This window comes from Macrobrachium rosenbergii, chromosome 52, assembly GCF_040412425.1.
Source record: "Macrobrachium rosenbergii isolate ZJJX-2024 chromosome 52, ASM4041242v1, whole genome shotgun sequence".
NCBI classification, from domain to species: domain Eukaryota; kingdom Metazoa; phylum Arthropoda; class Malacostraca; order Decapoda; family Palaemonidae; genus Macrobrachium; species Macrobrachium rosenbergii.
This window is the reverse complement of record NC_089792.1, coordinates 34,349,119-34,364,918: the sequence shown is the minus strand read 5'-3', so window position 1 is coordinate 34,364,918 and position 15,800 is coordinate 34,349,119. Positions and strand designations below refer to the sequence as shown.

Here is a 15,800-nt window from a genome sequence, read left to right as displayed (position 1 = left end):
CCTCAAAGGTCTAATCCGCCAGCTCCCTCTAGGTCGTCACTGGCTCCCAAATCGGTGACGTCCTCAAGTAAGGCTACTCCCTCTTCTAAGGGGTCGAGGTCCAGAGATCCAAAGGCTAAGCCCCCACAGCCTAGCTTTGACTCTGAGGCCTCTGTCGAACTGCTGATGCAGAAAATCGACTCCAAGGTAGAAGCTAGGCTACATGATCTTTCAACTCACATTGTCACAAGCTTGCAGACCTCCGGAGAGTCAGTGCTGTCATTGGCACAAAAGGTGCAGGCCCAGGAAAGCTTGCTCTCCGGATTCATCCGATCCGGAGCAGCACAACAATCACATGTTGTCCCGGATGCCTCCAAACTGCCCCCCTTTGATAAGGGAAACCCGTGGTGGCTGGCCCTGCATGCTCCCCTGCATAATGGCACACTGACTATTGAGGGTTTGGGCACTCGTCGTCTGGAAGAACTGGAGTTCTTTCCAGCCGACCTAGTGCCTCCCTATCCAGGCTTTGCCAGGTTAACAGAAGAAGCCTGGATTAGGTCTGACAAGGTCCCGAAAGAAACAGTCATCTTTCCCAGGGACCAAGCTCAATCCACCCTAATGCGCGCTCTCACTGAATGGGAGTGCGAGAACACGAAGCTTACTCCCTTTATGGGAAGTTTTACGATGTTCTCTGTAGGTGACGCCATCCCTACCCCCTGCACTACTAAGATTGCAGAGCTGACCCTCCAGGCTGGGATAGATGGCAAGCCCATGCCTCAACTCCGGGAGACAGATTCTACTTCCCTTCTCTTCCCCGGAGATTCGGAGTGTTGGTTGGGAGCTCCGGCAACTTTTACGGTGGGGAAACTCGATCCCGAGTGTGCCTCCTCCCTGTTCAGCGAGCAACTTCCCAGAATTCCAGAGGCTCTGCTCAAGGCAAAATTTGAGGCTAAGTGCAGGTTGAGTCGCTCCCTGCATTCTGTCACCATCTCAGAGGTAACGTCATTAGCTTATAATGACAAACCTCTGTTTCAGGTCCTCACGAAGTCGTTATTGGCTTCCTTCCAATCGGACCTTTACGACTTTGTGGTAGCGAGACAGAACTGCAGGAAACACATCTTCACAGACGCCACCATCAGACATGAGCCCAATAGACTCATGAAGAGCTCTATCTGGGGACCTAACCTCTTCCCAGAGGATGAGGTCAATAATGTTATGGCAGAGGCAACTAGTGCGAACCAGAGTCTCCGCTCTCACTGGAGCCTTCCTTTTAAGAGAAAGTTCTCTGAGACCTCCGGACCTCAACCTAAAGAAAGGAAAAGGTTCAGGAGATTCCAGGGCTTTAAGAAACCTCAGGCTCAAACAGTGCTTCAGGCGGTACCGGTCTCACAGATCGGCCAGCCTTCTACATCTAAGTCACAACCTCAGCAGCAGTTCGTACTGATGCAGCCGGCTCAGCAAGCTTCTGCTCCGCCAGCCTTCGTGACATCCCCAGCTTTCAACGCCTCGTTTGAAAGCCAAGGGGTGTTTCGAGGCTACAATAGGCATGCGAGGGGAAGCAGGGCTAGAGCCGCCTACAGAGGTAGAGCAGCATCCAGACCTCTCTCACGTGGAAGAGAAGGCCGTGGAAATAGAGGAAGTAAGGCCTCTCCCCATCAATGAGACCCCACAGGTAGGCGGGAGATTATATATCTTCAGGGACCATTGGACCTTCAGCCCATGAGCCCACAGCATAATCTCCAAAGGTCTGGGATGGAGCTGGAGCAAGGGGCCTCCTCCGCCAGTCAGATTCCATCAACATCCATCCAAAGACTTACTGGACTGCAAAAGAAGGCAATAAAGAAAGTCAGACGCTTGAAATTTCAAGGCCGTCTGTTCAGTGTCCCAAAGAAAGACTCAGACAAAGAAAGAGTAATTCTGGACCTGTCTCTTCTCAACTTATACATTCAATGCGACAAGTTTCGCATGCTTACAATCTCGCAGGTACGGACCCTACTTCCCCATGGGGCCGTCACCACCTCTATAGATCTTTCAGACGCATATTATCACGTTCCGGTTGCGAGAAACTTCTCCCCTTACCTAGGGTTCAGACTAGGAAAACAAGCATACTCGTTCAGAGTCATGCCATTCGGGCTCAACATAGCGCCCAGAATCTTTACCAAACTGGCAGCGACAGTAGTCCAAGAGCTACGGGCCCAAGGGATTATGCTGGCCGCATATCTGGACGATTGGATTATTTGGGCATCCAACGTCAAGGAATGTCGAAAAGCAACTTTCACAGTAATCAACTTCTTGGAATACCTGGGTTTCCAAATAAACAGGAAGAAATCCCGTCTAGTTCTGGAGGCTCAATTTCAATGGTTGGGAATCCAGTGGGACCTAAACACACACAAACTGTCACTTCCGCCAGCCAAAAGGAAGGAAATAGCCAAAGCTACCAGACAGTTCCTCAAAAACAAAAGAGCCTCTCGTCGTACCCAGGAAAGAGTTCTAGGCTCTCTTCAGTTCGCTTCAGTAACAGACTTGCTGCTAAAAGCCAAACTGAAGGATATAAACAGGGTATGGCGGAAATGAGCCAACAGCAGAAACAGAGACAAGCTGTCTCTGATTCCGCAGATATTGAGGAAGAGGCTTCGACCATGGTCGACAGTCAAGAGTTTGGCAAGGTCAGTGCCTCTTCAATTTCCCCCTCCATCACTAGTGATCCATACGGATGCTTCCCTAAGCGGATGGGGAGGATACTCCCAACACAAGAAAGTTCAAGGAACATGGTCGACAGTATTCCGCCAGTTCCATATCAACATTCTAGAGGCAATGGCAGTATTTCTAACATTAAAGAAACTGCGTCCAGCCAGACAGATTCACATCAGACTGGTGCTGGACAGTGCAGTAGTGGTGCATTGCCTGAACAGAGGGGGCTCCAAGTCGAGCCATATCAATCAAGTAATGATTGCAATCTTCTCTCTGGCAAGGAAACATCTTTGGCACCTGTCAGCTACCCACCTGGCAGGTGTTCGGAATGTCATTGCAGATTCACTGTCCAGGACAACCCCGCTGGAGTCGGAATGGTCCTTGGACAGGAAGTCGTTCGAGTGGATTTGTCTTCAGGTACCGGGTCTCCAGGTAGACCTGTTTGCCACAGAGAGCAACCACAAGCTTCCGTGTTACGTTGCTCCCAATCTAGATCCTCTAGCTCATTCCACAGATGCGATGTCAATCGACTGGAACAGATGGCAAAGGATCTATCTGTTTCCACCAATAAACTTGTTGATGAAAGTTTTACACAAACTCAGATCATTCAAAGGTCAAGTAGCACTGGTGGCACCCAACTGGCCGAAGAGCAGTTGGTTTCCTTTACTGCTAGAGTTGAAGCTCCAGCACAAACAGATCCCCAACCCAAGGTTGACACAAGTAGTGCAAACTCGGACTGTGTCAGCTTCCTCAAGAATTCTGAATGCCCTAGCTTTATGGACTTCATGAAATTTGCAGCGCAAAAAGATGCTAACATTGACCCTCTTAATACACTGTTCATAGAATCAGATAAGAGGGAATCTACTCTCAGACAGTATGACTCAGTATAGAGGGATGAATGGATTTTTATTTAGCATTTCCCAATGTTTTGTGAGAGAGAGAGAGAGAGAGAGAGAGAGAGAGAGTGTAATTGTCGTTAGTGAGTGTTTCGGTTGTTGGAAGAGGGATAAGGGTCGTTAGTTGAAGTTTGTTTATGGCGCTGTCTGTCTGTGAGAATGTGAAGGATGGTTCGTTTGTTGTTGAGAGTCTTTAGTCAGAGCTAGTGCTGGTCAGTGGTTTCGTGTTGGACAGTTTTTTGTTTTTCCGAGAGTTGTTAGTTTTCCTTGTTGGTGTGCTATTTATTTGTGTGTATATGGTTCTATTTTCTTTTTTTTTTGTATTTCCTTGTTGTGTTTGCGGTTGTGGTTGTTCCAGCAGCCTTAATCCATCTCCCAGCAACTGAGGATCAGGGTGAGTGTTGTGTGTTGTTTTTTTTGTGTTTTGAATTCCGCCTCATCAGCAGTTAAAAAGTTAGCATTATTTCTGAGGGAATCTGAAGCTCATGAAATGACCACGAACCTAGCAATCTCTTTCTTCAGATCATTATTTGAGAAAGGATTGGCCACTAGTACTATTACTACAACAAAATCTGCTTTAAGAAAAATATTTTTACATGGCTTTAATATTAACCTTACAGACTCATATTTTTCGTCAATTCCTAAAGCATGTGCTCGTCTTAGACCAGCAACCCGTCCACACACGGTTTCCTGGTACTTAAATGACGTACTTAAATTGGCATCAGACACTGATAACGAATTATGTTCATACCTGAGTCTGTTAAGGAAAACGTTATTCCTAGTAAGTCTAGCCTCAGGAGCTAGAATTTCTGAACTGTCTGCTCTTTCTAGAGAAGCACAATCATGATGATTTCCTCCCGTCAGGTGAAGTTCTGTTGTCTCCGGACCTCAGTTTTCTAGCAAAGAATGAGGATCCACAAAATAGATGGTCTCCTTGGAAGATTATTCCCCTTCCACAGGATCTGTCTTTATGTCCAGTCAATACTTTAAAAGCTTATTTAAATAGAACTTCTAAGAGAACTTCAGGCCCTCTTTTTGTTAGGGAAAATGGAGGTACTATTTCCTTAAAGGCCATCAGGCAACAAATTCTTTATTTTATTAAACAGGCAAACCCGGATTCAGTACCTCGGGTACATGATATTCGAGCGGTGGCCACCTCAGCTAACTATTTCCATAATATGAATTTTGATGACCTTAAAAAATATACGGGCTGGAAATCACCAACAGTATTTAAACGCCACTATCTTAAGTCCCTAGAGGCTCTTAAATATTCCACAGTAGCTGCAGGAAGTATTGTTCCTCCTGGTCCAGCTCAAGACTAGTTTATGTATCCTCTGTCCTTTTGGTTTGTAACCCTCGTTTACCTATTGGTATATTCTCTAGCCTACCTGCCTCGCTTGCTTGCCCTGCTTCTAGCCTTTAGGTCAGGTCTGCTTCACAGCCTGACTCCTGCCTGCATCATGGATATCCTGTTTTCATTCATTTTTGTTAGCCTTAAGTGTCTTGGTTTTGGTTATTTTATAATTTTAGACTGTGTGCCTCATAGTTTTGATTATGTTGTTGATCTTATAATTTGGGAGTATTAAAACACAGTAAAAATTTTCTCTTAGTTTTTTTTAGCTCCATGAAGGTAATCTTTGGGGCGTACCACCAAGCTCTTGTATGGCTGATTCTCTGTTACTATTTCACTGGGTGACACAGGTCGAGCCCAGAAAAGGGATTTTGACAAAGGAAAAATCTATTTCTGGGGGAAGACCTGTGTCACCCAGTGACCCATCCCTGCACTTCCTTTCCCACCCGGGTGGTATACCAAGCTTGGTGGGTGCTAATATTGGGATGAAAATGGCAGTCGCGTGGGAGACCTAGTGGGTGAGCGGGAGGCAATCCTTAGTACGGCACACCCAAATTTGGGACTTTGAGAATAGAGAGATCTATAGGATGAAGACCTGTGATAGTGGCTTCCACTCACCCCTAGTGCATACCGACACCATTATGGTGTTTCGATCCGGGGTAGTAACCCGGCATTATGGATAGCTTTTTCTCTGGTATATTTAGCAATAGTTATACCTAGAAATGTGTGCTATTGGAACCATTTCACTGGGTGACACAGGTCTTCCCCCAGAAATAGATTTTTCCTTTGTCAAAATCCCTTTTGTGTACACATAGCACAGCCTTTATCCCTTAGCGTGCAACTGCGTTGGCAGCACATAAGCAAGTTGGTGCTTATCGTACCATTGATAGGGTACAATGCGGTCAGTCTGCATTGTTGACACCCTTCTTCTGCCCCTCTCCGGTTGATACTTACCATACTTGTTGACTAGTTGTTTGCAAACGCTCAGAGAGAAATCCAGCAAGGACATGGACTTGCTGGTTCTGTGCTTAAATAAAATATAAGCATTCAGCATGCAAATGTCGATGAGGTGAAGGAATGCTTCTTTATACCACTTGAGTATTGTTGCACACGTGACTGTACCCATATGCATATATGACTTGTGGACAAGCCACATGTATTTTACGCAGTCAGTAACATCCGGGTTCATGATGGGTCCCCCGTTCAATGGTCACGTCTCCCTGTGGGTGCTGGCATGCCAGTGTGTATCTTAGTCAGTAGAGCTAATTCTTTTCTAGCCTTCCATTTGCTGGCAAGGTGATGGTGCCTTTCTCTCAAAACATCATGTCTCCTTTCTTCATGGAAGGTGAGGGGGCGAAGATTGGCATTCCTCTCCTGTTTTCACGAACGGTACCAACTAATCCAGTGTTGTTGTCTTGTAAATACTCACTTAGGCCAGGGCTGGTGTAGTAATTATCTATATGCAAAATATGGGCATCGCCAAGATAAGGATTGTTAGCGGGAATGTCAACACTGTTCCAGTATAAAGAATAACTACCATGATGTACTCAGTTTTACAATCACAAGTGTCATACATTTTTATACTGAACTGGTGCCTCTTTGACCTAATATACTGTGTGAAAATAAGGGGCCCCTTGAACAACGCAAGACTTTCATTGGTTACAAGTTTTTTAAAGGATGAAAATATCTTGAAAATTGTTCCCGTATGAGGGTCATAATTTTCCTTATTTTCCAAAGTCGATCCTTGGAATTATCCTTGGAGAATTCCTTAGCACCAGTTGCAAGGCATGAGCTTTGGAAATGCTGGCGTGTGAATAAACATACCTGGTGACCAATAATCTCTGACATGGAGCTTGAGTAGTGTTATTGAAATGAACATTTTCATTTCCCTCAAGCTAACATCTGTCCACTTCTTCATCATGATGAAAAGGCCTAGCTCCTAATAAAAAATCTGAATGACCTAGACAAAAAAATCATCCACGGTAAAGTTGCAAAAAGTTTTTACCTACCTTCTTTTATTCAGGATACCCATTAGGGCTCAATAGTGAAGGGTAGGAAAAAACAAGAACCTCTGTATGTGCTATTCTGTGTGGTTCTTAAGTGACTTATCAAATTATGCTGGGTTGGGATTTAACATTATGGCGCCCCTCCCCGGAAATATCTCAAAATTACTATGCCATCTAGAAGGCTCTTTGTTTTCTACTAAAGCGCTGCACTGTGGGGACTTATTATATCACCTATCAACAAACAAACAGTGTACCCAAAGTAGTTGGATGTCATGGCATCAGTGTTTGAGGAACATTGCCTCTGATGATTACCTTGTAAACTCACAGACTTTTTTGCAAGAAATGTATCTAACAAAACCAGGGATGCACCCACCCCCTGAAACCATGCAACCAGGAAGGGGTGGGTTCTGCCTTTTTAATTAGGAATACTAAGACAATTCTCAGCCCATGAAGAGATAGAGGCTTGTTTGTAATAGGGTGTAAGAAACAAGGGCCATCTGGGATGTGTGTTGCAACATTTAGATAAACCTTGAGTGCTTGAACCGAGCATAATGTCCTTTCTGTAATTTTGAGTTCCCTTAGAAGAACAGGGGATTTCTTCTTCAAAGGGTCCTCATTTTTGGCCAGAATTGACAAGCTAGGAGACAACGGTGCCAGCTAAGTGTGTGGGTGATAAATGTTGTCCCCATCTTAGAGAGCTGGGATGCCAAGATGGTCAGAATGACTGCCTGTTGAAACATTAAAGTGCAGTTGCATTAGAAGGAATTTATTCAGAGACCCAATAATGGGAAGCCTTGCAGGAGCCAGTCTTTGCGATATAAATGACCAGAAAAGTGAATTAAAAACTTCTGTATTTGAATCAATGCCACACCCTTAAAGCAAGGACTTCAATAACGCAGTATTGTATGACATAATTGTAATAGTCACAAGGTGTTGTCCTCAAACAGGTAGGTTAGATAATGTAAAACCATTTCAACCAAGGCTCAACTGGCGTCTCAGTGTAGGGTTAATCCAACCACACTTTCCATGTCAGGGCCCTCTTCAACAGCAGGTTATTGCATGAAGGAGCCTAAATATTCTTTTGAGATATAGGAAGGAAAAGTTCAGTGGCAAGATCTACTTCATGCTCAATATTGGGGCATTTATCCCAGTGAATGACTCCTGATCTCTGTTGGAGAAGTCACACAGGGAAATCTTCAGTTCCAGCGTCTTGGCGTACTAGCCAGGCCATGGAATTAGCCTGAAAACAGGGAGTACTCTTGGCGAGATCTCTACCAGAAAGATGTATTCTCCTCTCCCCATGCTCCCTCTGAAACTTTGGACCTAAAGGCAAGTCTAAATCAAACCTTTCCTTTATGGTTTGCTCCAGGAGCATTGCACATGGCCAAAAGTTACCTAAACTCAACTCTGTACATGCAATGTTATGTTTATTCCAGGTGGTGTGTGCTGACCCATTAGCAGCAGCAGATTATGCTGTTTATATTGGGAAAGCAACCTTTTGGCTTAGGCTTAGCATATCAGAGTCAAATGGGTGTTGTATATATCTATCAAATAAGCAGAACATACACCGGTATGAAGCAGACTAACTTTTTTTAAGTTTATGGCCGTGGCAACTGAGTAAGAGATCGACTTGGGGAGGGGGGACATTCTGTTAGCGAATTGGTGTCCTCCCCTAAATCATAATTAAACTAGAGGCACCAACGCAATGTGCAGCATGTTTAATATAGAAACATATACATAAAGGAAAGAAATCTATAGCCCATAAAGAAAAACCACGAATGTCATTAGAAATTGGTTTTGCAAATGTGAGACGGTGACATCTGATGGGGCAACAAAAACAATAATAGCTGACATGCATGACCTAGAGGTATTTCAACAATAATACAGTATTATAATGCTCTGGTATTCTGTTAAGAGCTAGCCTAGCAAATCTAATTTAAAAGACCACATATGAACTTAAATTGTGTACGAGAGCATTTAAAATAGCTATGTATTATTACTGTTATTTTATGTTTCATTTACATATATTTATTTTACGAGAACTTGTCCGTGCTTGAATGATCAATTTAGGTTACAAATGCACTTCTGACATTGTAAATTAACTTTTTTATAGTGACTGCTAACCTAAAAACTACAATAAAATACCACATGAATATTGTATTTTAAATTGTTATACAGTAGACTATTCAGTTAATACTCATTGACATTTGTTGGTAAGTAACTGGAACTTGCTAAACATATCAACATTAAAGTACCGCCCATATGACCTCAAATGGTATTGTACTACTGTATACTTCAGCTTATCATTAACTATTATAATAAGTTGAGAATTATGGCCCCTGTTATTGCACGTGTAACTGATGTATCATTGAAACTATTAGATCAATATCAATAACCAGTACCAGTATTTAAAAGTTGTGACATCACTATTCAGTAGAGTTGTACATATGAACAATAGATCCACCCATGTACATGTTTTATTCCGCTACAGCATAAAAACTCCTGATAATAGATAGCTTGGGAAAGTTCTGCAGTACATAATTTACTTGAAATGTTTCCAAATTATAAACAAATGAAACAGGAACACCTAGTTTAAAACTAAGCCACAAGTTTAAGCACTTAGGAGAAGCAGCATGTTATGGTTATTTCAAAATTCGAGGTTAGGCTAAAAACTAAATTTTCCTTTCTACTCCGAAAAGGGAAATTATCCATGTATAATGAAAAAGCAACTGACTAATGATTTCCAGTAATAAAACCCCAAATTAATAAAATTTGAAAGACACTTTCAAAGTTGACAGGAAAATCTGAACACATGATGTAGCCAAGTAACCAAATTCAAATTCTCTACCTTGGACCATGTACAGTACTACCTGGATTTAATAACTATACCTAGCTGCAACAATAAGGAACAAAAACATTTCACAGGCGCTTATGACTGGGCACTTAGCTTTCCTGCAATGATATCCACGAATTTCGCCAAGGATGTGATTGTTCATTTTATAATAATAATAATAATAATAATAATAATTTTATCTTTATCTTCATTCCACTTGTAATTGCCACAGATATCACCTTTGGACTAGTCTTATTCCCATTTGTATTTAATATTCTAGGTGTTTGATTTTTTCTTTTTTCTTTCACAGACTTGTAGAAGACGGAGAAGAGTGTCCCATGTGTAGCTCAGCCCTGAGTGCAGACAAGCTTCCTGTGGCTTCGGACTGGAAGTCTGTTGTTAACCCTGAAGCACATGATTAGATTTAAGACAGGTTGTACTAAAATTTCTTGTTTATTGAAGAATTCATATAATATTATTATTACACGTTCCCTTGCACAAGCAACATAATAGTTTCTGTAAATTTGGTTCTATTTATTGTACTCACTGACAAAGTACCTTACAAGGTTTTACAGATGTTGAATGTTTTATCATAGATTTTTGTGTGGGTAGTAGTCAATATTAACGTGGTCATTTTTTGTGTTATTCATTCTTATAGGTATATGCTTCACCAAGTCAGGTTATTCTTATCCGTCCTGTGCTATTGCAATATTGTATGCAGTGCAGTGAATCACCTCTAGTGATAATCTAGTCATATTTATATAAAAATTACTGTGAACGCAGATATTTATGTATTGATTTTGAACACAATAGTTGTATTTAGAAACTAGTATGTTTGAATTTTATTCATATTCAAGATTTTGAATGTAAAATTGGGAAAGAGATTTTAAGTATGAAAATAACAAGTAATATTTTGATCTTATAGATCATAAGTTTTGTACAGTAATGCGTTATGACATAATTTCCCTTAAAGCAGTTAGTTTTTTATTTCTATCAACGTTGACATCTAAGCAGTGAAATGTATTAATTTTCACTTCATGTGTTTGAGTCTATACCATCTAGCTAAAATTTGTATGTAAATTTCATTTTGTATGAGCAGTGGAAATGAGATAGATTATCCCTTCGTATAGTATGAACTTGGTGAAAACTTATGATTACTTAGGGGTTATTTATGCCATCCATGCTTACTTGTCTTTCAGCTAATCTTACTCAGCAACTGAAAATCTATAATACAGTACAGTATTGTAAATGTGTACTGTACATTCTGACTTTTTTGAGTACCTCAACTTTGCAAAAAACAAAAGTGAGATATTCTCTCACATAAATGTCAAAATTTGGACTGTATTGAACTTCATCCACATGTACAGAGTATAATTAGAATGACCTAGAAATTTACACTAAAAACATCCCTTAAAATTTCAGTTTTTGAACAAAATTTTTTTATTTTCTAAAAAAATGTCAATTGTTGAATAATATACACAAGACAATTTGCAAAATACAATCCAGATATATATTTTGATTCATATAATAATTTTGTAACAACACTCGTTGACAAACCAGAGGCTCATGGTGGTAACAAGTAATAATTCATTTTTAGCATTCTACAGTTCTTATTTTCCATAGCGTTTCTGGGACGTAATGTTCATGATTTTGACAATAGTAAACAACTAACTTATTCATTACTGTATATGTAAAAAATAAGACAGCTGTAGCTTCATCCACACAACCAGTGCACTGGACATTTTGGATGTAATGCAGATTTTCTGGATAGATAACTTATAAAGATCAAGAAAAATGGCGTGATTATTCACCTCAAACTGAAAATTTATGAAAACTGAATGGTAATATGTTATCTGAAAAGCTGGCCAAAGGAAAAAGAAATACAATTATAGCCTTAGGGGCTCTATAGCTTCTGATATTCATGAACACCCGAGCAGTTGTCTCAGCCTTTGCAAATGAGTTGCATTCTGCTGGGACCAGTCATAAAGGAAACTATGGTATTGGAAATTAACATGAAAAGAAAATTATGTTCAGAGTGACTGGAAACCTGATTTTCTCCGATGTCTATATCAGCAATGTTTCGTGGACTTAGCACCCTTCATTCCACATAGCATTACAAAGCAGACTAACAAGTTATGCATGCAGTACATAAGGCTATTTGATATCATCTTCGAATAAATATGCTGATTTACTTACAAGTATTCTTTTTTTTTTTATCTCAGACTTGTATTTCCATTTGGCAAATTGGATGTATGATAACAGTAAACAAATGAGATACAGTATATAAAGAGAGAGAGCACTGAGCAGTACAAAATGAGAGAAAATGTCATCTTTGATTACAAACCCAAATAAGATTAATAGAACACAACGTTTCTTTTTTTTTTCCTCTCAAATTTATAATTCTCCATTGCTAATTAAGTGAATAATGTGGACAAAGAAATACGAGAGAGAGCTGTCATGAAAAAGTACAATATAATACGTCATGAATTACCCACTTTCTGCACAATTTGATAATTAAACAAGAAACAGTTAACAAACATCCTAAAAAATTATAAGAAAAAAAAGGGAAGTCAAGAGATTAAAACCATTAGAACTGAAGTCTTCCTTCCTAAATGTAGTACATTCACATATAGTCATGAAAATCAATAATATACAGTATTGTAAACATTTCTCAATGAAAATACAGGGGATGAGTACATTTTCTGCAAAAATGTGTATAGGTAAATTCTGCAAATGTTTAAAACACCTCTAAAAACACTTAGAACTGCCTATATTGATAGTTCAAACACAAAAAAAAAACTAAAAATGCTTATACCTGAGTATTTTAATAGTTTTATCACAAAAAGTGCATATAGTCATGAAAATCATATGAAAATACAGTAATTAGTGAATATTTCTCAATGAAAAATACAGTGAATGGGTACATTTTCTGCAAATAATGTGTATATATGTTCCATAGAGAAATCTATATAATAGGTGAGAATATATATAAGACGGGTTTATATTTTTTTATATATATGTTATATATATATATATATATATATATATATATATATATATATATATATATATATATATATATATATATATATATATATATATATATATATATATATATATATATATATATATATATATATATATATATATATATATATATATATATATATATATAGTCTTGGGTGACTTTAGAAGAACTGCGTGCTGACCTGCCAGTGGCGCTTCCGCTGCAGGCGCATTTGTGTTGACATTGGAAGTTTGCTCAATTGGATACAGAAAGCTATTTGATCATGATTTAAGTCCATGGAGACAGCATAATCGAGCATTGACCCGAGGTCGTCACATTTCCGGAAGAGATGATTGTGTGAGTGGGTATGTGTGTTGCATTCGCGAATGGTATATAAGTAGGGGGATAGACTTGCAGGGGGACTTCATTAAGAGACTGGGTCTGTTTTGGTTAGTGGCAAAGTGTTGGAAAATCGCGACTGGAAAATCTGTTATTTGTTGCCATAGAAAGTGAGTACCATGACTCATGAACACTTATCTCTTTACAGACATTGTTTCTGGAAAGACGTACTGTAATAGTGCTGCAGTTAAATCCCACTGTCTCCCTTATGCATTTTCCTGTTCCATTTTCATTGCGCATTTTTCTGTTTTGAATAGGAATGCCATTTAACACCATTTCAGGTTTTAATATATATATTTCAACAGGAATTCTGGTCATTCTGTGAGGATGAATATTTTGGGAAGTGGTGTTTATTCTTTACATACTATATGACATCTGTTGTGGCCTAGAATAATTATGACCTTATTACTTTATTTGGTGACCAGGATGTTAGTCACTAGTATTAGCTGGTTTTGAATTCGTAATCTGAATATTTGTGAATCAGGATTTCCTCTAGTAATGATTTCTATTTATAGAGGGTGGAATTCACTCCATTTCATGATCGTAACTTTTGCTGAATCACCTTTGCTAAATTTGAAAATAAAGTCTAGTTTTGTATATCAGTGTTTAATTCCAGTAGGCCTTTGTTTAAGAATAGGTTCAGTGAGAGAAGTCGACAAAGGAGAAGGAATTTATTGACCCAGGGAATGAGCCACGGCTACCAGACATCTTAGAGAAGTAAGATAGTTGATTCTGTTCTTAAAACAGATACAGCAATAAAACATGACCCTGTTTGACCTGGGGATAGGGCCATTTAATATATACATATATATCATATATAATATATACCATATATATTACAGTATATATCTTATATATATATATATCAGGCAGTCCCTGGGTTACAGCGGTCTCGGTTTACGGCATTCTAACTTTACGGTGCTTGGCTCATGGCGCTGTTAACCTCATTTTACGGTGATGTAAGTGGTTTTACAGCGCTTTACTCAGTTTTACGGCACTGTAACCTGGTTTTATGGCTCTATAAGCACCATTTATTCCCATTATTAATTTGATGTTGCGGTTTACAGAGTTTTTCAGGTTACGGCACACAGTCAGGAATGGAATCCCTGCCATAAACTGGGGACTCTGTGTACATATATATATACAGTAATACCTCGAACTTGCGCGATTCGAGTTGCACGAATTCACAGACACACGAATTTTTCATTGGAATGTAACTAATGGTCATACACAAATTTTTCAGACACGCGAACATTTGCGAACACTGAGAAACCCAGCAAAAGTGTTTGTTTAATTTTTTTAAGTAACTTATAAGTTTTTAAGCTTTTATGTGTAAATTACATAGATATTATTAAAAGTAATTTTCTCTCTCTCTCTCTCTCTCTCTCTCTCTCTCTCTCTCTCTCTCTCTCTCTCTCTCTCTCTCTCTCTCTCTCTTTTAGTGAGATGAATTTTTATGGTACATGTATACAGGTATGTTTATTTTTATGATAAATAAACTTTTTACCTAATAATAAGTACTAATTTTCAAATAATATAAGATTAATAAAATTAAATATAATAATAATAATAATAATAATAATAATAGGAAAACTGTAATACAAAATTATTTTTGAACAAACAAATTCTTCCTCGTCTTTTGTAAGAAGGAGTTGAAGGCAAAAGCTGTCAGACATGTCATTTAACATGACAAGAAGGGGACTGTTGCTAATCAGTGGTCAAATTTTTCTTCTAATTCTCTCTCTCTCTTCTCTCTCTCTCTCTAAAAATCTCTCTTTCTCTCTCTCAACTCTCTCTCTCTCAAGTCAGCCAACTTTGAAGTCAGCCAACCTACAGCACTGTTTCTCTGTATGTCTTTAACTGCACAGTAGATAATTTTGAATTGATCTAATTTTACCTGTACCGTTTACACACTGTAAATGCACCATAGAGCATTTCAGAACATAGAGCATTTCAGAACATAGAGCATTTCAGAACAAAGAGAAAGTGACAGAATAAAGCTTTTAAAAACGGGGGTTGAGGAGACTTCTAAAAATAGATTGGTGGAATGGGGGAGAGAGTCACACCATTTATTTTTTTTTAAGGGTAATGATTTGTTAACTTTTAAATGAAAATACAGTAACTTTAATTTCATTTAATAGTTAGTTTAATACTGAATTTCCATCTTTTGATATCTAACGTAAGAATAACTCTCTCTCTCTCTCTCTCTCTGTAATAATTCATAAATAATATAACTTGATATTTCAAGTAAGGACTCTCTCTCTCTCTCTCTCTCTCTCTCTCTCTCTCTCTCTCTCTCTCTCTCTCTCTCTCTCTCTCTCTGTGTTATTCTCTCGGTCTCCGTAATAATTGATAAATAATTTCACTCTCTTAAGTAAGGACAACCCTTATCTCTCTCTCTCTCTCTCTCTCTCTCTCTCTCTCTCTCTCTCTCTCGTTCATAGTTAGCGCTCACACATTGTTAAACTTATTAATTCTCTTTACGTCTTTACTTGTACAGTAGATAGTTTAAATTGATCTAATCTGATCTGTATCGTCTACGAAGTTTAAATAGCTAGTGTTGCAAATACATTCAAAAACAGAGACATAATAACTGAGAGTTGTATTAGTCAAAATATAAAACACTATTTGTTCATGA

General features: G+C 39.0%; 1 protein-coding gene across 1 annotated transcript in view; it reads left to right on the top strand.

Annotated features, from left to right (window-relative positions):
• Oseg6 (intraflagellar transport protein Oseg6) overlaps nucleotides 1-11,551 on the top strand; it is a 458,610-nt gene extending 447,059 nt beyond the window's left edge. The window contains 1 exon segment of the mRNA XM_067096238.1: nucleotides 10,067-11,551. Within this exon segment, the coding sequence (XP_066952339.1) occupies nucleotides 10,067-10,178 (112 nt within the window). The 3' untranslated portion in view covers nucleotides 10,179-11,551.
• The last annotated feature ends 4,249 nt before the right edge of the window (nucleotides 11,552-15,800 follow it).